The sequence below is a fragment of the Acanthochromis polyacanthus genome, chromosome 19 (assembly GCF_021347895.1).
Source record: "Acanthochromis polyacanthus isolate Apoly-LR-REF ecotype Palm Island chromosome 19, KAUST_Apoly_ChrSc, whole genome shotgun sequence".
NCBI lineage: Eukaryota > Metazoa > Chordata > Actinopteri > Pomacentridae > Acanthochromis > Acanthochromis polyacanthus.
In genome coordinates this window covers 527,582-554,020 of record NC_067131.1, presented here as the reverse complement: position 1 = coordinate 554,020, position 26,439 = coordinate 527,582, and the positions used below count along the sequence as shown (strand labels likewise).

The window sequence follows — 26,439 nt, the reverse complement described above, 5'->3', positions numbered from 1 at the left end:
GCTTTTCTAGGATTAATGGGGAGGAAAGCAGAAAAAAAAGTTCTTATACACAAATCAGTTTACAGTTTGTCTCTGACGTTTGACTTCTGGTTGTACATAAAATGAATGAAACCATGTGAGAAGAATAAAAGGATAAATCCCTGCCAGCTGGAACTGTGAGAATGTGACCCTGTCTGCATCATAAGTCAAAATTTATGGAAACCATCGGTCTAATCTTTAACAATGTGTTGTATTTCAAAAGCTTATTTTATTATTTAAAATGTAATAAGTCAGCTGTAGAGGACGAGAAAGTACAATATAATGTTGTATAATTTACAGTTTTTAATTTGCAATTTACTGTTATTTAATAGATTTACACTGTTTTAGGAAAAAGGATGAGAAATGTCCTTATTGCTGAAAGAAAAGCAATTTCTTTTCCACCAAAGATCACACTAAATGAATGATAAATCCAGTGTAGACATAGTTAATGTGCTAAATGACTATTGTATCTGTAAACGTCTGATTTTTAATGGAATATCTCCATAGGGGTACAGAGGAACATTTCCAGCAACCATCACTCCTGTGTTCTAATGCTACATTGTGTTAGCTAATGGTGTTGAAAGGCTCATTGATGATTAGAAAACCCTTGTGCAGTTATGTTAGCACATGAATAAACGTGGGAGTTTTCATGGTGAGACCAGACTTCTGAACAGTCATTTCTATATTTTATAATGCACTCTTAAATGGTAAAAAAACTAAAACCACCACATCAAAATTCTGTATTTTCACAATTCATTCTTTTACAGTGTTTGACTGTAAACTTAGACGACTTTTACTTTTAGAAAAACAGAAACATTATTTTACAGATATTTTGCTGATATTTGAAAGTAAAAATATGTCTGCTAAGGACTGGAAAATTGTACATTTTTGATGTTATATTCAATTTTTTGATACTTTTATAGCAACCCGGTCTCACGGGGATTCGTGAAACTGTGACGTAAGTTTTTGTTTCGGTTTCGTGCGCACCAACACGATGTCGTCATGTTTTTCGTACAGCTCACCACGAACGAAACCGGCTGTGGTAATCACATCTGAAAGTGGTTTACCGGCGGATTCATGACGATCTAAGCCGTCCATCGGCGTTTGCGGCCGCCGCCGCCGCCGCCGCCGCAGCCGCCACCGCGGCCGCCGGACATTCTTTAAATTCCTATGCGAATTCGTCGGATTCATGACGATCTAAGCTGTCCATCGGCGTTTGCGGCCGCCGCCGTGGCCGCTGGACATCCGGCCGTGGTGGCGGTGGCGGCTGCGGCTGCGGCGGCGGCTGCGGCGGCGGCGGCGGCCGCAAACACCGATGGACAGCTTAGATCGTCATGAATCCGCCGGTATAAACCACTTTCAGATGTGATTACCACAGCCGGTTTCGTTCGTGGTGAGCTGCACGAAAACATGACGACATCGTGTTGGTGCGCACGAAACCGAAACAAAAACTTACGTCACAGTTTCACGAATCCCCGTGAGACCGGGTTGTTTATAGTGTGTGACTGTTATAATATTCCACTGTTTGTGTGTGTTCTGGCATCCTTGGTGCCTGATTTTAATTTCTTTTTTTACAGTGTAGAATGGAAAGTAGCATAAAATATAAACCAACAGTAAAGCAAAAGCACCTCAAAATTCTACTAATCTACCACAGCACTTGAGCTAACATCCTTCATGAACTTCCACCTGGTCAGGCTACAGACAGATGTTTGCATGTTAGATAAACTGTTTCATCTGAAGAAGAAATCATAAAAAAAAATCCTTTTTTGTAAAGACAATCATTTATTGAGGCACTTGACACAAGCCATGGAATGTACAAACCAAATACAACAAATTTAAGGTCATTTTTCACATTCTTGCGTCTGTAAACATGGTAAAGATAATACATTCTGACAGGTAGTTCATGTTGTTCCCCATAAGAAGACCAAACACCTCACTCAGGGTTAAGGACACAACAGCTACACAACAGCAGTGGACCCAAATACAAAACTATTACTGAGTTCCACCTTAAATCCAGTCCCTCCTCCTGGCTGATAGGAGTGGATCTGCAGCAGTAGAGTAGCCTAGCCGCGCTAGACAACCCACGGCAACGAATTTAATTCTCTGCCAGGGTGGGTCTAGTTACCCTCCATAAGGCTCGAGGCTGGATTCTCCTAAAACTGGCCGGACCAATCACCATGAAGTGTAGAGTCAGAAGGCGGGCGTAACTAAGTGACGACAGAGGCGTGATGATTCTGACAGAAACAACCGGCGCACAATAAACAGTTATCTTTGGACTCGGCTTTGGCCACAGCCCTTAAAGATTTGAAGCTAAAATTCAACTTGAAAGATAAACAAAGGACGGCACTGAAGTGTTTCATTGAGAAGAAAGACGTATTTGGACTTATGCCGACGGGATATGGCAAATCCTTAATATACCAGTTGGCTCCGCTGGTTGGGAAGCTAATGGGACTTAGCCACAATCCGCCAGCGCTCTAGGAACTCCGTCAGCCTATTCATTGCGCTGATTGGTTGTATACCTACCCAATTGCTGCAGAGGGATTTGAAAGACGACCTTTTAGGCCGCCTCCCTCCCTGTCGAGCTTCCCTAGACCCTTGTGTCTTAAGAGCTGGGTCTAGCGCGGCTAGGCTAGCAGTAGAGCAGATGTTGGCATGTTTTCATCGATTCAGTCGTTTCACAGAGTGGAAGAGGTCAGTGAAATGGGGAGGAGGCATCTAAATCTATTTTGCTGCCCAAGAACACTTTCCTACTTCAGTGAATGTATAAATACAGTCTCTGTCCTCCCGGCTTTGGAATGGAAACATTGATGTACTTCATGGTCTTCAATGTGCACCTTGACAATCACTCTTTCCAGTTTTTTGTTGTCTTGTGACCTTAAAAAAGTCTGTTGCTGCTTTGAAGAAACCAAATGAACACCAGTGGACTCTGTGTGGAGGCGGATCAGGTCATCAGCAGGTTCACGATGAGGTTTGAATGTGAAAAAGCTACAGCTCAAGTCCTCCAAGCACTCTAACTCTGGTACACCCTGCTGTCCTCTGGTGGGGCGTCCTCTGTCAACCCAACGCTGGCTCAGCTGGAGCTCATTGGATTTATGAAGATAAGGCTGCAGTTGGAGGAATATTCCACCAATTATCTCAGCTTTGGGCATCAAACATTCTCTGCCTGTTGGCTTTAAGGATCTGGGGCCTCATTTATAAAACATTGCGTAGGATCCATACTAAAGTTTGTGTACGCCGAAAATACGAAAAGGGCGTACGGCCTTCGCCCCTGATTTATAAAACTTTGCGTAAGCACAGCTGCATGCAATTTCTTGATAAATCACACACCAGCTGGAAGATTGCACAGGTGGATCCACCTCACATTCCGCCCACAACACACCCACATTTTACCATGAATGGTCAATGCAAAGTAACTCATGAATGTATCTGTATATAAATAAGCTGCTGACCCACGGCATTTACACAGCGCCCCCTGCAGTCTTTTCACTGCTGTGTGTCAGGATGAATGAATCATGTGTTGACCCAGGACACCCTGCCACTAAATTTGCTATGATCATGTCCGATGTACAAATAATTTGTAAACTGATTGAATGTACATTTTTTCGGTTCACAGAGACAAATTCATTTTCACTCGGGGTTGTGGTGTGAAGCATGTGTGCCTGTACAGGACTGATTAATGGTTGGACGCTCATCCCATTCGGCCGCATATGGATAAATAAACAAAATTCTTTACTTTTTTGCCTTTTTACTGTGATAGTTTCAGTGAAGAGTGACAGGAAATGGGGAGAAGAGTAGGGGGAAGACATGCATAAAAGTGCCGCAGGCAGGAACCGAACCCGTGCCACTACGTCAGAGACCACCCCTACAAATGGGTCTTCTGCTTTCCCCGATGAGCCATATGGGCGCCGGGTGATCAGTAAACAAAGTTATTTAATAAAGATCACCGCACCGGCCCCAGATACCGGCCCTTCTGTCAAACGACCAAATGAAATAACGTTCAATCCGCCCCTGCTGATATATGAACATAGTTCTGCAAATACAGTCGTAGGCCGAATGACGCACTATGAACATCTACAACAATGAGGGTTTATGATTATCCGGCTCTACAAGTCTAATATGTGATGACAATAAAGGTTTGAGATCAATCTGGTTTCAATTCACCACTTCATCCTCCAGCACTGCCGTTCCCTCTGTCTCCAAAATGTGCTTAAGCAAGCATCAAAGTTGGTGCACCGGTGCGCACATTCTCACGACAAGTTTGTTTTTATAAATCACAACCTTTGCGTAGAAAGTGGCGTACGCCACTTTCTAGCCCTGTTTTGTGCGTAAGCAAGCTTTATAAATGAGGCCCCTGTTGTGTTCTGTGTTTTTCTGGGAATCTGGGTGTTTTTGTATGACCTGAGGAGGACTTTACATTATTAAATTAGATTCAGATTACTCATGGTGGGTTTTCTTGACTGTGAGAAAAGCTTTGAAATGCTTTAAATGACCATCGGAAGGCAAAATTGAAAGAAAATGTCATGAAACAGTGAGATGAATAGATAAGATGCTTGCATTCTTTTGAGAGGAGGAGTCGTGACTCCAGCATTTTGTAAAATCCTGGATTAATGATCCATGTAGGAGTAGAACAGCTGTAAACAGCTGTGGAGGAACACTGCGAATTGAGCCAAATTTTGGAGAAAATGTTTTGAAAGTCTTGAGGATGATCTGCAGCAGATGTGACTGTAGGACCTTTCAAGCCAACAGTCAGTCAGGTGTTTGAGTCTCAGAGACTTTCTCTTTAGGAGAGATGAACCTCGTCTAGAGGACCCAGACTGAGAGCTTTGATTCTGTCCTTGGGTTGTTGGTGTTCTACATTGTGGCCTGGTGGTTTTCTACCTGTGAATCCACACTTCTATCCCGTCCCGTTGTGAGGAGTGAGGCTCTCCCAGGGACAGATGATCTCTTTAGTTCCTACTCCTCCCCGAGAGGCAGATCTGTTCGCCTCGTCCTCGTCTTCAGACTCTATGGGGTAGATGCGGCACTCAGGGGGAATATCCACTTTAATCTGGAAAAAACTGAGAAACGTAACAGAAGGGACTCAGTGAGACACTCATCAGCCTTAAAGATGTAAAAATGTGACATTATTTGTGGTGTTGGCTTTCTACTCAACACTTGACCTTCAGCTTTGATACAAAAGAGTTTCAACTCCAGATCAGTTTTATAGTAACTGTTTAAAACTGCTTTAGTTTATTCTTAGTTTCTCCTCCACGGATGGAGTCATGTGATGTCTGTTTGTTTGTCTGTCTGTCTGTCTGTCAGCAACATTCCTCACAAACAGACCAACAGATGTGGATGAAATGTCCATTGACGCTCAGAAATGACACAAGGACCAAGTGATTAAATTCTGGCAGTGATGCAGCTTATAGTCTGGATCCATGGATTTGTTAAAGATTTCTGCATCGTTGCCAGATAGCAGCACGGAGTCACTGTAATTTGTGACTTGTTTTGTGATTTCTGATCATCAATAACTAATAAATAAATTATGTATTTCTGACATGTGGGGGAATGAGCAGCCTTGGAGGAGGACTGATCTCTGAGTGCTTTTCTTATTTCATTCAAAATTAACATTGTTGGAATCACAGACATCAGCAGACATTTGGTATCATTCCTGCTGGTGCTTACCTAAAATCAGCCCTTTGTTTAGGGCCTGATTTTGCCTGGGTAGTCATCCTTTAATTCAGCTTTCAATTCTGTTTTATATATAGATATAGTGCCAATTCATGACACACAGTGTCTACAACAGTTCATTTTAACCACTTGAAAGTTTGCCCCTTTTTTTGCTTTTTAAAATCAAATCATGGTCAGTTGAATTAGACTATTTTGGAAAGAATGAACAAAAAAGACTCGTTCATGTCAAAGTGAAAACAGATTTCTACAATTTAATGTCAATAAATTAAGAACTAAAACATAAAATATGTGATTCCATTAGTTCCCCCCCCCCCCCCCCCCCCCCTTCAAGCCTTTAGTCTTCAGCAGGTAAACTTGTACATTTATATCTCTATATCCTGATCTGCTCTCATCTCTTAGATCCATGTATTCTGGATGTTAATTTGCTGCTGGTTTCTTGGATTTCCCTCAGGATCATAAAGTACCTGCCTTACCTACCCTATCTACCCTACCTGAGTCTGTGTTATTAGGACTCAATCAGTGCAGTTTTACACGAGTCAAAATCCACTTCTTGTAAATGTCTCCCCCTAAACTCCCAGTTCAGCTGTGATGTCTGTTAGGTCTGTTGGGGTTTCGGCCTCATGGTGGAGACTGAAAACGGGCCTTTGTCTCACACTTACTTGCCGATCCTTCTGGGTGGAGCCTGGCTGGGTTCATCGGGGCTGATCGGCTGGATCCGGCTACTCGTCCCGGCGGCTGAGTGACATTTTGGGGACAAACTGGCGAACATGGTGGCTGGAGTGCAGCCTCGCTTCAGCAGGCGGCGCAGGGACAGAGCCATGCGGGACTTGGACACGGGTCCTCTGACGGGGCCTAGGGCCTCGGGTTTCCTCTCGTCGGCTTCCAGTCGGCGCTCGCAGGCCGAGGTGCTGTCCAAGGCCACGCTGATGGGGGACGGGCAGGCCGGGCTGGGGGCCGGGAAGGCCAGAGAGGGGGAGTCGGTGATGCCGGAGTAGACGGCCAGGTGAGGAACCGGGGTGGTGAAACGGCACAGCTGTGAGGAAAAACGGACAAAAGAGACGAGTCAGAGAGAGTCAGTCCAAAATACAGGAGGAGTTCTCTGGTCCTCTGTTTACTGAACTGTTTTAACAGATTTAACAGGAAATACCTGCAGTCACGCACATTGTCAGCTCCTCCCTGGAAACTGGCATCTTTCCTGCTACTTTTAAAAAGCCTGCATCACCCCACTGCTCAAAAAGCCTCATCTCAACCCAGCCCAGGTTGAAAACTACAGGCCAGTCTCACTTCTACCATTCCTGTCGAAAATACTGGAGCGCTCAGTATTTAACCAAGTCTCTGAACATCTGCGGAACAACAACCAACTTGACCCTTTTCAGTCAGGCTTCAGGTACGACCACTCCACTGAGACTGCACTCCTATCAGTCACTGGTCAGTCCTCTGTCCTACTGCTGCTGGACTTGTCTGCTGCCTTTGACACCGTGAACCATCAAATCCTCCTCTCCACACTCTCTGAGCTCGGCATCTCAGGTTCTGTCCTGTTGTGGTTCAAGTCCTACCTCACAGGCACATCCTTCAGAGTGTCATGGTGAGGGGAGGTGTCAAGGTCACATGACCTATCAACAGGAGTCCCTCAGGGGTCAGTGCTTGGTCCCTTACTCTTCTCTCTGTACACCACCTCACTTGGTGCAGTGATCCGCTCCCATGGCTTCTCCTACCACTGTTATGCTGACGACACTCAGCTTTTCCTCTCTTTTCCACCTGACGACACAACAGTTTCAGCTCGGATATCAGCATGTCTGGCTGATATCTCCACATGGGTGAAGGAACGGCACCTTCAGCTGAATCTGTCTAAGACTGAACTCATGGTCATTCCAGCTTGTCCATCTGTTCAGCCTCAGATCAGTGTCCAACTTCACTCGAGCCTACTTGTGCCCACAAACTCAACCAGAAACCTGGGTGTCATGATTGATGACCTGCTGACCTTTAAGGTTCACGTGGCCTCAGTTTCTCGATTCAATTCAATTCAATTCAATTCAATTTTTTTTATATAGCGTCAATTACAGTCAAATTGTCTCAAGACGCTTTACAGAACCCATATGCCTGACCCCCAGAGCAAGCCCAAAGGAGACAGTGGCAGGAAAACATCCTTTTAACAGGGAAGAAACCTCGAGCAGAACCCGGCTCGATCTTGTCGTTATGCCCTCTACAACATCAGGAAGATCAGACCCTTCCTGACCCAACAGGCCACACAACTTCTGGTTCAGGCTCTTGTGATGTCACGCATTGACTACTGCAACTCTCTTCTGGCAGGTCTCCCTGCATGTACAGTCAAACCTCTGCGGATGATCCAGAATGCAGCAGCACGTCTGGTCTTCAACCAGCCCAAAAGAGCTCATGTCACTGCCCTGTTCGTCTCCCTTCACTGGCTTCCAGTTGCAGCCAGAATCAAATTCAAAACTCTCCTCCTGGCTTACAAAACATTTACAAGAACGGCCCCAGCCTACCTGCATTCCCTGATCCAGGTCTACTCCCCTTCACGCCCACTTCGCTCTGCATGTGAGAGACGCCTGGTGCTTCCAGCCCAGCACGGCTCCAAATCTCTAACCAGACTCTTCTCCTCTGTTGTTCCCAAATGGTGGAACAATCTACCAAACTCTGTGCGTTCTGCTGAGTCCCTTTCTACTTTTAAGAGACAATTGAAGACTCAATTGTTCAGAGAACACCTAGGCACTTAATCCAACTCCACCTTAGAGGTAGAATAAGTCAGGTGGTCCAAAACCCGGCACTTATTTAGCGCTGACAAAGCTGAAAAGGGGGGGGGGGGGGGGTGTTAGCAATTCTTCTGCAACTTGATGGCAACACCTTTGACCAATCGCACTTTTTGCACTTTTTGCACTTACTACAGGTTTTTCCTTATGTCTGAATTCTTGCTTGTGTTGTACGTCGCTTTGGACAAAAGCGTCTGCTACATGAAATTGTAGAATTGTAGAATTGTAGAACTGTAGAAATATCAGCTGCTATAAACCTCATTGTGACTTCATTGTGACATAAATATGGTCCAGAATCAGACCTGATTACTTTTATTTCTCAAAGTGAACCCCTGAACACCATGAAGGTTTGTGTAACTTTGGAAAATGAATATTGTGGTTCATCATAAAGCCACTGCAGAAGCTCCTCGTCTGCTCTACAATAAATAAAAGTCTTGTTTGCTCTGGATATTAGAGCTGTGATCAGCAGCAGCTCAGATGAAACACCGGAGTCTTGTTAAAGAGACACCAGCTGGAATAAAAAGAGAACCTGAAGGCCTCAAGAGTGAAAATCTACAAAACTAAGAAGCTTTTCATCGTTTAGCAGGGCACCTCATGTTTTACAAAATCAACTTACATGCATTGTTCTTACAGAATATTAGTTAAAAAGGAGATTTATCGTCACACAAACCAAACTGGACAAATCCATCCATCCATCCTCTATACACCGCTTTATCCTCACTAGGGTCATGGGGGGTGCTGGAGTCTATCCCAGCTGACTCGGGTGAAGGCAGGGGACACCCTGGACAGGTCACCAGTCTGTCACAGGGCTACATATACAGACACACAATCACACTCACATTCACACCTACGGACAATTTAGAGTAACCAATTAACCTCAGCATGTTTTTGGACTGTGGGAGGAAGCCGGAGTACCCGGAGAAAACCCACGCATGCACAGGGAGAACATGCAAACTCCATGCAGAAAGATCCCAGGCCCAGGTTGGGATTTGAACCGGGGATTTTCTTGCTGCAAGGCCAAAGTGCTAACCACTAGCCCACTGTGCAGCCCCAAACTGGACAAATCATTGCTCATAAAATCATGACCTGGTGTTATAGTATATTATAAGGCACTTAGAAGACCTACAGGAATGCTGCTATGTGAGGAATTAAGTGCTTTCAGCTATTTCCATATTATTGGTTAATCATTTAGCTCCTCAATAATCACATGTTCATACCACTTGAAAAACTGAAGGCATCCAATATTTTCCTTGGAGACATTTTATCTGAAGAAGAGAGGTCAAATGTTTTCAAGAACCTAAAAGAGAATCTCAGTTAGATTTACAGCAGCTCCGAGATTTGCCGTGACTGAGAATCTAAGCGGGAATATTCACAATATTTAGGATGTTTGCTTGAAAAGTGGCTCCAAAGATGAATCAGTCAAAAGTGTGATTTTCTTTAAACTTCCAACAGTAGCTGTCACATTTTAGACAAGAAAGAAAGAAAGAAAGAAAGAGGTCTTGTGAGACATGATAATTGGTGAATAAATGAAAACATGAGACAAAGACGACATCATGAGGTGTTTTTATGGATGTTTTATTTTCTCATGAACGATGACAGAAAAACACAGAGATGAACAGAAAAACGTGATGTGAGAACACAAACGGAACAGATGGAAACAAACCTTATGGATCAGAGCGGCCGTTTGTCTGTTATTATTATTATTATTATTATTATTATTATATTATTATTATTATTATTATTATTATTATTATATTATTATTATTATTATTATTATTATTTTATTGGTCTGGAGCCTGTAGACCCGTGTGGAGGTTGTGAGATATAATAATAATAATAATAATAATAATAATAATAATAATAATACATTTTTATTTAAAAGCGCCTTTCAAAACACCCAAGGACACTGTACAGGTTTAAAAGCAGAAAATAAATATTTATCACTGAGACATTTTCTAGATCAATTAAATTTCTAGTAGGAAAAACTAATAAAGATCTGAAAAACTGATTAAATAACCAAAACTTTGTTGCATAACTAGAAACAACTGAATGTAAGAGAGGAATGTGCTATATTTTTGGAGCATATTATCTGATGAATTAGTGTTTATGTATATTTCTAACACCACATGTGCTTTAACACTGCATTTAATACAACTAAATTACATTTACATTTCACTACGCTCCCATTCCTAAAAACTTTGCATTTTAAACTACATTTTTCAGCACTAAGAAATAAATTTACCTGGCAGTAGTTTAAAGGTTACATCCGCATTTAAAGGCAGAAACAAACACTAAATAAGAGTTTTTGGAATTTCTATGTAGAAATATTCACGATAGCAGCTTTAAACTTGAACTAAAACACTGTTAGAGTCGATATTTAGAAACTACAATACAAAGGGACCTAATCCTGATGGTGACTCTGTTATTTGGAGGTGCGACGCTGAGGCGCCTCCTTGCCCTGCTGGCTCAGTTTGCTCATGACCTGAGTGATGTCCACCGGGGCGTTGGCCGCCATCTTGGCTCTCTGCTCCAGCTCCTGTTGCCGGAGGATGATGGGACTCAGGCTGGGACGTCTGTTCTTGGCGTTCTGCTCCAACTGGGCATCACTGAGACCACAGAAAACAAAGAGGAAGTATTAAGTAGGTGGAGAAAAAAGAGTGAAAAAGAGCTGAACTGTGTGAAAAAGTGGCATTAATTAAATGCAAAAGCTGTTTCTTACGAGAACTTGTGCTCCTCGGGACAGATGGCCTTTTTCATGGTGTCCTTAAACACCGGAGACTTTATGTAGCGGCCGTACTTGTCCTGCAAACCAACATGAATCGATGAGTTACTTTGTTTTTTAGAGTCTCTGTTCTCAGATTATTAAACATTCCAGTCAGAGACAGACGTTAGAGGACAAAGAGCTCCAGAACATCACTAAGGTTTCTCCACCTCCTGGTGCCATCACCGACCTTCTTCATGAGCATGTAGATGTGGGTCTGGGCTGCATCCAGGACATATCTGTGAGGATGTCTCAGGCCGTTCACTGTGATCTCCATCGTCTTCCCATCGATGTTGATCCACCGCGGAGCTCCACGAGCCAGAAAAGTCCTGGAAAGACCAAAGAGAAGGTGTTTAAACAAAGTCACTCAGACTGTTCAGTTTACGGTGAAACATCCACAAAACTCATCGTTGATTTCATCATTTAATCATCAATCATTCACCAAAATGACATTAAAAGTTCACAGTGAAAAAATCAGATTAAACTGGGATCAATCTGAATTATTTCAAAATAACAGTTGTGTTGTTGATGCAGACATTTTGGCTTTAAGGGTCTTAGGTTAGATTTATTTTAAAATCTGACACTAAAAACATGAATGCATCATGATCAATGCTGTTGACAGTCAATCACAAATTCCAGAAAAATTCCTCTGAGTCTTTGCTGTAACAGAAAATAATGATTTTTATTTGTGTGTTTCATAAAGACTCATCTCGTAGCAAAGCCTACAGATCAGAAACAACTTTTTGATACGTTCTTTTCTCCACTATATTTTATTGATTTTATGCATTTCTGCCTAGTTTGGAGCATCTTTGAATGTCTTTAAATATACATAAATATAGTGCTTTATTATTATTGTCATCATTATTTAAAAAGCAAACCTTATGTAAACAAACTGGCATTTAAAGGGTTAAAACCCTTAAATTTAATGAATACTGGGTAGTTCTGATCAGGACCGGATCAAAAGCAGAGATGAAAAATAATGTTATTATCTAATACTTTTATGGCTGTTTTTGATTCAACCATCATTGAACTTAAGAAGTTCTGTTTTAAGTGATATCTAAGGGTTAAAAATGTGAAAAAAATATAAAACAACTTCCAAAAAGTCTTGTTTTATCCGAGAACCAGCTGCAGTGATGTAAAAGAATAAATCCTCACATTTGATAAACTACAGTCGTATAATTTAACTACCTTTTGAATTTAAATTCAAAATAATTCCTCATTGTTTTTGTATATTTACCCTCCACAGCTGTCAGTATTCATTAGAGAAGATTTATCATTTCTGCATAGAATAATAAATAGAATAATAGAGAAAAATGAGAACATTACTTGTAGATCTGCTCGGCTTTCTCTCTCATCGTCGCAGCAGTCCCCCACTTTAGATCCTCACAACTCTCCCAGAATGCCAAGTTCTCACCTGAGGAGGGTCAGAATTAAAGAGAAAATAACGTAGAACAAAACTAAATTACCACATTATTGTCAGCCACTTCCAACAGCTCAAAAATGATCTCACAGTGCACCGAGTTTATTCCAAAAACACACTAGTGCTGCTCCATAGGTTTTCATTAAGATCTTACTGCTGAATTCTTTCTTCAGGAAAAGTCTGAAATCATCTCGTCCTCGAGGGTCTGAGAGCAACTCTCCGAAGCTGAACGTCCACCTCTCCACTCGCATCTTAGATGGTACTTCCACACTTTCGCACAGAAAAATCATCAAAATCAGCCAGATATTCTGATTACAGTCCAACATTCAGTGAAAACAACACGCAGAATCCTCAGAGACTCACTTGAGTCGGTTCAGGGTCCAGAACGTGACATCGTCGGTCAGCCAGGGGTTGCTGGGAAGACACTTGGAGAGGAAAGGGTCGTGGCTGTTGTAGGTGGTGCAGTATTTCACCAGTCTGCAGAAAAGGGAGACAATATTCACTGGAACATCTGGAGGAAACAACTCTTTAATCACAAGCAGTGAAGCAGAAACTGACACAGCTGAGGTCTTTTATAGAAGTACCTTCAGGTGTAAAGGCCATAATATAATTTATAATCTAATTCTATAATACAGCACCCTCCATAATTATTGACACCCCTGGTTAAGATGAGTTCTTTAGCTTCTAATAATTTTTTTTTTCTAAATAATATAGGGCCACAATGGAAAAAAGAGGAAAATCCAACCTTGAACTAAAGCGCATTTATTCAGTGTGTGTGTGTGAGGGGTGTGGGGTGTGGGGTGTGGGGTGTGTGTGGGGGGGAATCACACATTAAGAAATAATCCTTTTACATCAAATCACGTGTGCTACCATTATTAGTACCCCTGATGTTAATACTTTTTAAAAAAACCTTTTTCCAACAAAACAGCAGCTAATCTTCTCCTAAATACATTTTTCTACAATATTCAGCGTGAGAGTATGCTTCTGCAATAAAAGTTTAATGTATTTTAAGGCTTTCAACTCATCTTAACCAGTAATTATGGCCAATAATTATGTACAATTTAATCCCATGAATGATGGTTGGTGTGGACATTTAATTGTAGCTGACTAAATTCTCCAGACGCCACCTGAACATCATTTCACCTGATGAACCTGCAGCTCCAGACCTCATTCTTCTCCCCGCCTACCTCCCTTCTGATTGGTCCACCACCCAGTTCCCTCCTCCAATCAAACTGCAGCAATCACCACAGCTGGGGATTAAATCTGCATCCAAACTGACATTCAGAGCTGCTGGGGGTGTCTGTGAGCAGCTCGGTGTTTTCTGGAGGATGGTTTCCAGCAGGGGCTGCACAGTGGGCTAGTGGTTAGCACTTTGGCCTTTCAGCAAGAAGACCCCCGGTTCAAATCCTGTCCTGGGATCTTTCTGCATGGAGTTTGCATGTTCTCCCTGTGCATGCGTGGGTTTTCTCCGGGTACTCCGGCTTCCTCCCACAGTCCAAAAACATGCTGAGGTTAATTGGTTACTCTAAATTGTCCGTAGGTGTGAATGTGAGTGTGATTGTGTGTCTGTATATGTAGCCCTGTGACAGACTGGTGACCTGTCCAGGGTGTCCCCTGCCTTCACCGAGTCAGCTGGGATAGACTCCAGCACCCCCCATGACTCTAGTGAGGATAAAGCGGTGGATAGAGGATGGATGGATGGTTTCCAGCAGCTCTGGGCTCGTCTGTGTTCTGAGGCTCTAGTTCAGTTCATTTATTGCATTTGTACAGATTTGTTCATTACTTCAGTGAGCTGGGGGGGCTGCTACCTCGTCTTTAAGTCCGATTGAAGGGCTCAGCTGTTTTCTTTTGTTATTTTGTCTTCGTTAGTTTCAGCAGCTGTTAACTCTCGTTTGGTTTTATTTGGTTGTTTGAATTAGCAGCACCTGCCAGCACTGTTTTCTTTGTGCCTTTTCTTCCTGTTAATTAAGTCACAAAGCAATAAATTACTTCACTAAACCAAGAACACCTGGTTTTATATTCATCACTTTGGGATGGAACAATAAGACATGTGGAAAATGTAAAAGATTAGAGTGAATTTGTAGAAATTCAGGCCACGTGTCAAGAGCTCATGCACGTTCCTGAATAAAATGTAAAATGTTTGGTAGCGATCCACATCGGATGCAGGTTTACTGTTTCTGTTGCAAAATAACACATTTTGTTTTGTTCCTTACATTTCTGTTGCTGACTAAATGCAATTAAACATATCTATGAAAGGAATCACATCTCCTCTGGATGACTTCTTTTGATCCTACACGTGTAGATCAGTCTGTGGAGATACATGAAACTGTGTGTTTATTCTGTTCAGATGTTTGCCTCAGATATGAGGCAATACGAGTAGACGTCTTACGCTCCAATAGACACAGATGACTTCACTCTTGGCCTCATGATGGACTGCTGCGTGAAGATCATCTGCAGGAATCAGAGACAGGACAGCTGTGATGTTAGTCCATGAATCAAACAAGATGATGGGAGTCAAAGCAGGAATGAAATATAAAAGCTTCACTTACAATTCTCTCATAGAAGTCAGGAGTTTTGGTCTGAGGGGAAAAAACAATAGTAGATTACAAATCACTCCTCATAATCAGATATATAAATATATCTGCAATGATACAGTGGAATATTGTGTGGTGCAAACGTGTGCATGTATGAGCTTCTGTCTTTTGGGAAAATCTGGACATTTCAGAGGATTTTTCTTCAAAGGGGAGTTTGAATGTTAATCCTGTGATCCCCTTTAAACTCACCAGCATCATTGAAAGACATGATATCTTTCAGAAAATCCCCAAAATGACAGCATTAGTTATTATTTATCTAAGTCAAAAACTGGAAAACCACAAACAATCCTCTCATTTTCAACTTTCCAACGGTCCTTCAGCTACTAAAAAATATAAGCTTGAAATCACAAAAATCTGCTTATTCTGCAATATTACATTTAAAAATCTGCCAAAAATAAATCGTTCACAAAATTCAGATTCAGTAAAAAGCAAAAATGTGCCATCTATTGTTAGTGACACGGCTGTAACCGACAGTCACGTCACAAAAGTTCAGAAAGTTTTCAACTGGGTTGAACTGCAGGCAGTGTTTCTACAAAACAGGCAGGAGACGAGTGTCAAACTATTTTAAAACGTAAAGAGGAAGATATCCGCAGAAAATAGAGTCACCAAATGGGATAACTAGAAAAGCACTCAGAGAGCGCAGACCTCCGCCAGACCATCTGTCTGTCTGTCTGTCTGTCTGTCTGTCTGTTAACAGCATAACTCAAAAAGTCACGGACGGATTTTCACCAAATTTTTACAGAATGTCCGGAAGAAGATCACCTCCAAAATCTAATCAATTGTTACTCTTGCTCTTCCGGACATTCTGTAAAAATTTGGTGAAAATCCATCCATATGCTGTTAACAGACAAACAGACAGACAAACTCCGATGACTACATAACCTCCTGGCGGAGGTAATGATGTTCATGTTGATTACCAGTGATTTGTTTGTAAAATAATCAAAGAAATGCAATTTTTGTTCTCTTTTTTTTAGGATTTATTGCATTAAAACTTTGCTATACCACACATAAGACAACTTTAAGTTCTCTCTGCTTCTGCCCATAGTTGTGCTGTTTCCATAGAGGTGCAGGACTTTATATTGGAGTGAAAAATGAGTCCACAGTGACAGGAACAAACAAGCTTGGAGTTCAGAGGGAGGAGATTTGTGATTCTAGGGTTTAAAACCAGTTCAGCATGGATCTTTCTAAACATTGTTGGACTTTGGTTTAAAAAAATGGATGCAGCAGAATTAAACTTATTTTCTTTTATATTCAATGCTCTCGTCTCCTTGCAGCACCTTTAATGAAGCATGAACTCACTCCAGAGGTTTGAGGTGTGTGTGTGTGTGTGTGTGTGTGTGTGTGTGTGTGTGTGTGTGTGTGTGTGTGTGTGTGTGTGTGTGTGTGTGTGTGTGTGTGTGTGTGTGTGTGTGTGTGTGTGTGTGTGTGTGTTTAGAACCAATTTAAAGTCTGGACACAGACAGAGAGTTGTGGAAAATGCCTGCAGGAAAGGAGAGAAGAGATGATTTCAGCAGGTTGTTTAGCAGCAGAAAGAGAAAGCAGGGATCCTGCATCCATGCATTAAAGCCTCTTATTGAATATAAGCTGATTGAGAGGGTTTATGTTCATACGGGTCGTCCTCACCTGTTACCTCGTCTGCGTTGGGATCTATCCGTCTCTCCAGACCGTAGTCCATGGCGCTCACTGTCCCCGGCTGGAAAAAGCAAAGACACAAAGTGTGTTTACCAGAGGACTAATCAATGAAAGCAGATGCTGTTTTATGATGCTAATCATCAGCTGATAATGTGAGAGGACAAGAAGCAGGCAACGAGGAAAATGTGACATTATACTTACAACAAATAATTAGATTCCAGCCGAGGTTTTAAATATTTATCGACTTGAATCCACATTTACGAGATTAAATCTGATTCTTTACTTTTCAAAAGATCCCAAACTGTGCACAATATGACACATAATTCAAAATGGCCGACTTCCTGTTGAGCTGTGGGTGTTTGTGCAAGAGGCTTTTTTGTGCATCCTGATGTGTTACAGATGTGCACTAAATTTTGTAGCTGTAGGTGAAACTTGGTTATGATATTGCAGGGGGCGCTATTGAGCCATTTTGCTACATATGTGTGTGTGTTTCCTATAAAATATACAATTTTTTGCCAGTCCTAATGTGTGTGTGTCTGTGTCTGTGTGTATGTGTTTATCTATACCGGTGGGGACTTCAACCTGACTATGTGCTATCTCGGTGGGGACTCGTGTCACGGTGGGGACCAAAAATGAGGTCCCCACGGGGGGAAACAGTGTTTTCTTGGCCATGTTGTTGTTACTGAAAAAAGCAAAAGTGCAAAAAGGTTTCTTTAGGGTTAGCCATGGTTTTGGTCTGGGTTAAGGTTAGAGTTAGGGTTAGGGGTTAGATATGAATGGGAGTCAATGGTATGTCCCCACGGGGATATAAGAACCAGACGTGTGCGTTTTCAAGAATTTTTAATTCCTCAAAAATGCATTTCTGTCATCCAAAAGAAGAAAGTAAAAGAAAAAAGCCATTAAAGCTCTAAGATCTGGACCTGAATGGAAATAAAACCCACAGAACACAGAAAGATTAAGAAAATAGAGAAGAACAGCAGCAGACAAACTGGTGAATCTCAGCTGATCCCTCATAAATTTATCTAATAACTCCTATAATCACCCTTCCTAATGAAGATGTCTAGTTATGAATGACAGGTTCCTGATATCACATGCTGATAACACAATACATTTAGTGAATATGGGATCCAATTATCAGGTATCAGTTTTTCTTGATTACCAATAATCAGCATCAGAATCAGCCCTAATAAAGTCCTATCTGTCATCCTTATTTCATACGTGACAAACATAAGAAACCAATTCTGTTAACGAGCACGGCAGGCCTTCCTGTAGCATTATTCTTTATTTATTGTTATTTTAAATAAAGGTCATTATTCTTCTTGACAATCAGTTTCCAGTTTGAACATGTGGCTGAATTACTGCAATACTACAACTTCCTACAGCTTTACAGCGTTTGAGTGGACATGTAGACGAGCAAAAAGCTCAAAACTACGCCGAACATTTTCTAATTAACTCCCTGTATCTTGTTTTTTTTAAAATAAAGATGCACAGATGTTCCTTCCAGTATTTAATCCACATGTAAAAAATAGAAATTCCTATAAGAAGATGACAACACAGGACTATGGCTGGACCAATCACATTCCTCCAGCTCTCTGAGTCAGACTGTAAAACTTTTAATAGAAAAAAAAGCTTAAATCCATGAGCAATAAAAATCCTCCTAGTTGAATTAAAACACTCGGCTGTGCTTCTGACGTAGAAAAGTTTTAGATGATGTTTCTGAACTTCTTGTCCTTCACGTTAAACTGGACCTGATGCCCTGCAGTGAACTTTTACCTCCAGCTGTCAGAAGTCATATGAAGCAGCAGCATCATTACGTCGCCTGCAGCTACAGAAACTAACAGAACAGATCTGGAGTCAGCTTTGTTTGCTGTGTGTCGGTTAGCTTCAGATTAGTTCAATATATGTTTTATCGGACAGCATTAATGCAATAAAACCGAAACAATGCTTTTTAGGATACATGTTATGCAGCAACTGATTTCACAACTTCCCATCTGTGTGATGTTTTTAATGGTATCATGTTTTAAAGCTTCTTCACAACGTATTAGACTGACATTATCAAACTCAAGCTTTTATTTTCCCCCCAAACATGAGGCCCTAATGTGAAGTTATAAATGTCTGGGCCTCAAAACCACTTAATAAAGCATTAAAGTGATGTTTAATTTAGTGGATGATCACAGATTTTAATCACACGGGTCTGTTGTTACCCCGGTGGTTTGGACAGCAGTCGTCCCATTCGGTCGCTTCTCGACACCAGACTGTGGATGGACGTTCTCCTAGCAGCGTAAAATATTAATCACTGCTGCCCTTTTCCTCTGACTGGACATGTAATGGTAATGAGGCATCATGGGTGGAGATAATGAGATACCCTGGGAAGGTGACACGCAATTTATTTCCAGACTTGTGTGTCTGTCGGCGGTCCTCTTATATCTACATGAAGCTGCATCCTGTCTGATAACTATCTGTGTGTCTGGGCTGGAGCTGTTAGAGGCAAAAGATTCCACTCAATCGGTCCTTAATCATTAAATATTAAAATGAAGACTTGGTTTAAGGATAGGTTAAAGTTGGGGGAGATAAAATCAATTTAAATCAAATTTATTTGCATGTTTAAAATAACCTGAGGTGACCTAAGTGAGTGAGAAGGAGAGAGAAACTGGAAAGACAGAAAGAATCCTCTCAATTTCAACTTCCTGACGGTCCTTGATCTACTCAGTAACCAAAATAAGCTTAAAATCACTTCATTCTGCATGTCTCATTTCAAAAAATGGCGAAAATTAACCATTTGGAGTAACAACATTCAGCAAAAGACAAATTCTGTGTTTCTTGGTACAACTAAAAAGGCATTAGTGACATGTTATCTGTCAGAAAATCACCAAAATTACAGCATTAATTATTATTTCGTCAAAAAATGGAAATCTAAAAAGAATCCTTTCATTTTCAACTTCCTGACGTCCATGAGCGACACAATAACCAAAAATGAGCCTAAAATCTTGATATTCCACCAAAATCACTTCATCCTGCATGTCTCCTTTTTCAATGCCAAAAATTAACTGTTTTCAATAACTAGATTTAGTCAAAAGATTTGGACAAAAACATTCATGTGACCAACATTCTGAAACCTTTTAGCAGGATTTGACTACGTCTGAGGATGGAGCCTAAAGGGAAAATAAAATGGGCCCGAGATGTAGCCTTGAGGTGCTCCACATGTGATAGGGGCAGAAGAGGAGAATAAACTGTGAATTATATAGAAGAAAAACCTTTTAGTTCAGTGTCCTGGATGCCAAACTGGTCCTGTAGATGTTTTAAAAGTAGTCTAAGGACATCAGTAAGTCATTACACACTTTGAATAAGATTAATTTTGTCCCGTAACGAGTCCTGAGACCTGATTGGAATATTTCAGGGAGGTAGAAGTTGTGTAAATAGCACCTTCTCCAGAACCTTGGACATAGAGGAAGCTTATAAAAAGTTATTGAGGCTGAGTTTGTCTGGGTTTGGCATTTTGAGGAGCAGCTGGACTATGACATGTTTGAAGTAGGAGGGTTTAATGTGATGTTCTCTGAAGTGACGGCAGCACGACTCTGTGTTTTGTTTCCTCACCGGAGGTCTGTGAACCACCCAGTAGGCTCTCTCCTGGCACTCAAACACCACACGGTCCGGCTTCTTCCTCTCCTTTGCGGCTCTGAAATCACACAGAAATCGAAACTCCTCCTTGACCTCGAAGATGAGCGACGCCTTTGAGTTTCTGGCATGCCTACCTGTACTGTGCTTACCTGTACTGTTCTTTAGCCTGCATCACGATGAAATCCCATTTATGATTCATCCACTTGTGGAGACGGTTGTACTGCTCCTGAGGACAGAAAATAACACCTCAGTCAACGGCAACCAAGAAAAATGCATTCCTCCTGGATTTGTCGGTCTCATCCTCACCTGCTCATGCAGCTCCAGGATTCCTTTCTTACGTATGTTTCTTTTTGCCAAGTAGATCGCTTTAGGAATTAAAAGAAAAAGTGTTAAATGAATGTTGGTAACAGGATGAAAAAATGCATGTGGCAGCTTCAGTCTCACCATAATCTGTGTCCTCGACAGGCCACTGCTGTGTGGGCCAGAAATATGGAGTCTGAGAACAACAAATGGAGATAAGTGTTGTTGAGTTGGATTTGTTTTGTTGCAGACCTCAGTCTGAATTAGTCTCTTTTATTGTGGCTCGGGGAAAACAAAACCAGACCAATTTATAGTTTTACATCAGAAAATAAACAGTAAGCAAACTGTTTTCCTCTTCCTTCTGCCGGTTATGTAGTTTTTAATGGTAGACTGATTTTATTTGCATGTTAGATCAATTATGCAAAAAAAATGTTTTTATTCACAATTCTCACATGCACTTTGCATGTATTGAAGCCAAACAGTCACACTTTTATGTGATAATTTGCTGATTTTTCTCTGTTTTCTATCATTGTGAAATGAATATCTTTTGGTTTTCGGCTTGACAAGACAAGAAAGAAGCATTTTTCAATATTGGATTATTAAATTATATATCAAAAATTCTCAACAGATTCATCAATGATGTAAATAATCATTTATCACAGGCCGTAATTATCTGTTTAGAAGCAGTTAGCAGCCTTCTAAACACCACATTAAGCCACTATAACTATAAATTATATGTACAGCACATCTAAAAACCGACCGACTTGACTTATGTGCAGTTTTTATCACCATCCTTTGAGCTTTGACTGAAGAAAACACAGTAAATAAAAATGGACTCATCAAATTTAAACGTACTGAACTAAAACCCCAACAGCTACAGGCCTGTTTATCACCTCTGTGTGCATTCACCTGTAAACAGAATATCGATCTACTCATTAGAACATCGCTCTATAACAGCAACAGAACCACAGAGCAGCTTTAAATCACGCAAAACAAACACAGAAGCTTCTTATCCAAACTGCTATGAGCCATAAACAACATCATCTCAGCTCCGTTCTAGAAGATCTTTGGGTTTGAAACGCATCCTGAGGTTTGTGTCGTGGTGTGTTTACCTGGAAGCGATACAGGGACGCATCAGGTTTGATCAGTAAGCGTTTGTGGTCTTGTAGTGGGTAGATATATCCCAGCGCCACCAGCATCGAGCCAAAACTCCTCGCCTCTAAACACAACAGACAAAAAGGCAAGCAGGACTTTACCACTGCTGTGGCATTTCTGGTGATATTCACTTCAAATGAAGCTCCAAGGCTGATTGACAGTGATTATCTAACATGAAAACATCTACAGAAAAAAATGGATATTTAACAAAGGAAAGCTGACGTTCTGTGTTCATCTGGATCATCTCTCACCTTGAGTGTCTATTTGGAATCTGTCAGCAAGCCACGCAATTATGTCTTCACCTGAGGAGAAAGAACGCAAAATCTGAAGGAAAGAAATCAGAGAAATATACAGCAGCAGTTAAAAAGGCAGAAAAAGCAACTTTAACTAAAGGCTGATTGTGTGTCGACAGGTAGGAGGGTGTGTGTCGGTAAAAGGGACGGGACAAGAAGGGAAGGGACAAAAAGGGAAGGGAAGGGAAGGGACGGGACAAGAAGGGACAAGACAAGAAGGGAAGGGACAAGACAAGAAAGGAAGGGATGGGACAAGACAGGAAAGGACAGGACGGGACAAAAAGGGAAAGGAAGGCACAAGAAGGGATGGCACAAGAAGGGAAGAGACGGCACAAGAAGGGAAGAGACAAGACGGGACAAAAAGGGAAGGGAAGGGAAGGCACAAAAAGGGAAGGGAAGGGACGGGACAAAAAGGGATGGGACAAAAAGGGAAGGTACAGGACGGGACAAGAAGGGACGGGATGGGACAAGAAGGGAAGGGACGGGGCAAGACGGGAAGGGAAGGGATGGGACAAAAAGGGAAGGGAAGGGACGGCACAAGAAGGGAAGAGACAGGAAGGGACAAATAGGGACGGGATGACAAGGGAAGGGACGGGACAAAAAGGGAAGGGACCGGACAAAAAGGGAAGGGACAAAAAGGGAAGGGATGGGATGGGACAAGAAGGGAAGGGGCGGGATGGGACAAGAAGGGAAGGGGCGGGATGGGACAAGAAGGGAAGGGACGGGACGGGACAAGAAGGGAAGAGACAGGACGGGACAAGAAGGGAAGGGGCAGGACAAGAAGGGATGGGACAAAAAGGGAAGGGGCAGGACAAGAAGGGATGGGACAAAAAGGGAAGGGGCGGGACGGGACAAAAAGGGAAGGGAAAAAAGGGACGGGACGAGAAGGTAAGGGACGGGAAGGGACAGAAAGGGAAGGGACCGGACAAAAAGGAAAGGGATAAAAAGGGAAGGGAAGGGACAAGAAGGGACGGGACGGGGCAAGATGGGAAGGGACGGGACAAGAAGGGAAGGGATGGCACAAGAAGATAAGGGAAGGGAAGGGACAAAAAGGGAAGGGACAAAAAGTTAAGGGACAAAAAGGGAAGGTGCGGGATGGGACAAGGAGGTACGGGACGGGACAAGGAGGGAAGAGACAGGACGGGACAAGAAGGGAAGAGACAGAACGGGACAAGAAGGGAAGAGACAGGACGGGACAAGAAGGGAAGGGACAAAAAGGGAAGGGATGGGACAGGACAAAAAGGGAAGGGACAAAAAGGGACGGGACAAAAAGGGAAGGGACGGGGTGGGACAAAAAGGGAAGGGACGGGGCGGGACAAGAAGGGAAGGGACGGGACAGGACAAGAAGGGAAGGGACGGGACAAAAAGGGAAGGGAAGGGAAAAGAAGGGAAGGGACGGGACAAGAAGGGACAGAACAAAAAGGGAAGGGACGGGACGGGACAAGAAGGGAAGGGAAGGGACAAAAAGGGAAGGGACGGGACGGGACAAAAAGTGAAGGGGCAGAAAGTTTAGGGACAGGACAGAAAGGGACGAGAAGGGAAGGGACAAAAACAGACGGGACAAAAAGGGAAGGGACGGGACAGGAAAAGCATGAAACAGGAAACTGAAAAAAGAAGCAAAGGAATGGAAAAGAAAAAGGAAAGGGAAGGAAGGATGAAAAGGAAGAAAGGAAAGAAATAGGAGGAAATGAATAGAAGTGAGGTGAAAGACAAAAGAGAAAAAAGGAGGCGACAGGTGAGAAAATAAGAGCAAAGGGTAGAAAGAACAGGACAGACATGGAGGGAAAAGGGAAAGAAATAAAAGCGTAGAGGAGAGGCATAGAGGAGCAGCATGAATTCATTCAGGAATCAAAGCGCTGAAATGACGTCGACGTCGAGGTTCCCTCTCCTCTTCCACCTACACTCTGTTTTGCTCGCCGTTCTGTCTCTGTCTTGCTCGTTTCCTCTCGCTGTTCAATCATCATCATCCTCCTTCACCTCCTACTTTTGCCTCTCCGTGACTCTGAGACCGTGGGGGTTGTCATGGAGATGAAATCTGTAGCTCTCCGGTCTGAGCCCAGAGCTGTGGTGTCCTCCTATGTAATCACTCAGCCAGCTAAATAACAGCATGAGTATAGGCTGTATACGCCTTCATCAGTGTGTAGATGCATGTCGGTGTGTGTTTACCGGTGATAGCGTGTGGGATTGTGGTGATAACCAATCTCTGAGGCTGCGATTTGACTCCTGTTCTGGGGTCCTGCATCTCCAGCAGCACCTTCTCTGCCTGCAGAAGGAATATTACAACGTGAGAAGAGGTTTTCACAGCAGCTGATTGGTGGAGGAGGGGGTCGAGGTCACCATGCCAACGGGGACAGTGTGGATGGAGGGAGAAATCACTATTTGATTGGAGATCTTTGGTTCTGTGAATGAAATTTGCTCCAGATTTTGTGGGAGGATGATGTTGATAATCATCATTATGGTCATCTCCAGCCTACAGAGCATCACCTCGTTTCCATTTAATGAAAGTTGATGATTTCAAAACTCAGCCTCAAACTGCCTCCTGGGATATCAGCTCACTGTCTAATTAATACTTCCTCTCAGACAGACGCAAGATGATTCAGGTGTTCTAATTTCAAACATGACTGTTCTAAAAACCTGCATTAGAGCACAGTGAAAGGCGAGAAGACGGGTTTGTTTCATGCCCTGATCTAGCGGCTTTTGTTTGGCTTGTGTGGGAGGTTTGTGATGAGTCACTGAACCTCTGAATAGTTGCTTCAGTTATCGAATCACCTGATCCCACAGCTCCCATAGATCCCACAACCAGAAAGCGAACTGGAAAGCCAGAAATCCTGGAGCACATTAATGCAGTGGAACCGTGTGCACGATGTGTGTGTTTGAGGCTGACTCCCAGTGCCTGTTTGAAGTGCTTTGAAGTCGACCTGGAGAGGCTGTAAGCGCCAGGCTGAGCCGGACTAAAGTGGGCTTTCATAGACCCAAACACATCATTCTCCTGGAAATGAATCCTCTGCACATTCCCCTGGAGAACTGCACACTGAGACCACTGCATCTGAGATCAATACACGAAGAAAATAGTTTACTAATGACAGCTTTCATCTCAATTATCTCCTTCACGTTTTTTTTTTCTTAATGTCAGAAGTTGTTTGGCTGTGATGAATATGCAGCTCTCCATGTGAATGAATGTGAAATCTGAAGGACGGAGCTGCTGCTCTGAGGCTGGATTAACTTCCTTCCAGGAGCCGATGGGTGTTGATGAAAGCGCTGATACTGATCCATGCTTAATGCTTATTAAAGTGAACGACCTTATCTCTGAGAAAAGGTTGAGACAAAACACAGGCTGCAATTTAATGTGACATGCAGAAATCAGGGTGGCATCTGATTTGCAGTGTTTTGATGTGATTCTGAATCTATTTCTAATTAAGATTAATATACGGTTGTCTAATTTAGGTGGTGCGTGTTTTGTGTTGGATTTCAAAGCATCCAGCACTTTAAATGGAACCTGTGGGCTATGTTGCTCCGCAAAATGTCTATCTTTAATAATTCTATACACTCAAATCATCATGATTTCTCTGAGGACCTGTGGAGAATATTTTTTTTTCTAATGCAGTTTACAAATGACAATAACAAAAACTGTTTATGGGGTTGGAGCAGCAGCACAAGCACTACGTTGGAGAATTGTTACAAAAAAATACAAAAAAAAGTGACCTATCTATTGGTGGTCTGCAGGTACTCCATAAACCGGAGCACAGCTGGAATTTACAGCATCTCTAATGAAGAGGAGAGCCTACCTTTTGGAGACAAGCCATCCGTGGCCGGTACCTCTGTCCATGATCCCGGATAGCGTTTCTGATGGTCATGGTGTCTGTCACACATACAGTCCTGCTGTCGCCTGTGAGCTCTGTGTCGTGTGGGGATGCTCGAGGGGAAGCGCAACGATCGATGGTGATGTTGCCTTCAAATGCCACATACTAGGCCTCATGTGGGAGCTTGGAAATAGGTACTGCGCTGTTAGATTCTCACAGTTTCTGTATTAAAATGGATTCTGGATTTAAATTATTCGCATTGTACTTTTGGGTATGCAATAAAATCAAACAACTGCAAATGCACAGTATGAAGTAGTGACACATAAATCCATAAAGTCTTAAAGAATAACAAATTAACGCATTATTTGTCAACTATAAATAAATATTTTCTGCCATTTGCCAGATAAATG

The 26,439-nt window shown here is 42.3% G+C and overlaps 2 protein-coding genes across 6 annotated transcripts in view; one reads left to right on the top strand and one right to left on the bottom strand.

Annotated features, from left to right (window-relative positions):
• Nucleotides 1–14,285, top strand: part of si:ch73-127m5.2 (uncharacterized protein LOC561202 homolog) — a 179,108-nt gene extending 164,823 nt beyond the window's left edge. Inside the window, exon 6 of the transcript XR_007937935.1 lies at nt 14,149–14,285. The gene's annotated coding sequence lies outside the window, so the exon portion shown is untranslated. The remainder of the gene's footprint in view (nt 1–14,148) is intronic.
• Nucleotides 1,780–26,288, bottom strand: LOC110959429 (regulator of G-protein signaling 9-like). 5 transcript variants are annotated; one of them, XM_022206293.2, is made up of 19 exons: nt 26,015–26,286; nt 24,396–24,492; nt 22,188–22,260; nt 21,894–22,000; nt 20,926–20,977; nt 20,788–20,846; nt 20,631–20,707; nt 20,458–20,539; nt 16,862–16,924; nt 15,187–15,216; nt 15,027–15,088; nt 13,001–13,114; nt 12,792–12,907; nt 12,544–12,631; nt 11,408–11,546; nt 11,176–11,258; nt 10,939–11,062; nt 6,348–6,721; nt 1,780–5,075 (listed from the first exon to the last, which is right to left on the bottom strand). In XM_022206293.2, exons 1-19 carry the CDS (start codon nt 26,053–26,055, stop codon nt 4,913–4,915), a joined length of 1,944 nt encoding a protein of 647 aa, XP_022061985.1. In that variant the 5' UTR covers nt 26,056–26,286; the 3' UTR covers nt 1,780–4,912. The 5 variants fall into 5 exon arrangements, with proteins under 5 accessions (XP_022061985.1, XP_022061984.1, XP_051795274.1 ...); XM_022206292.2 differs by having other exon boundaries at nt 22,188–22,238; nt 26,015–26,277; XM_051939314.1 differs by lacking the exons at nt 24,396–24,492; nt 26,015–26,286 and adding an exon at nt 24,131–24,356.
• Between the last annotated feature and the right edge of the window lie 151 nt (nt 26,289–26,439).

Excerpts from the sequence above, each read along its gene's own strand:
- LOC110959429 (XM_022206292.2), bottom strand. The coding sequence starts at position 26,083 with ATGACCATCAGAAACGCTATCCGGGATCATGGACAGAGGTACCGGCCA. Across the intron at positions 20,978-21,893 it reads CGTCCCTGTATCGCTTCCAG|ACTCCATATTTCTGGCCCAC; the intron begins GTAAACACACCA and ends TGTTGTTCTCAG. Across the intron at positions 5,076-6,347 it reads CCACCCAGAAGGATCGGCAA|TTTTTTCCAGATTAAAGTGG; the intron begins GTAAGTGTGAGA and ends TACGTTTCTCAG.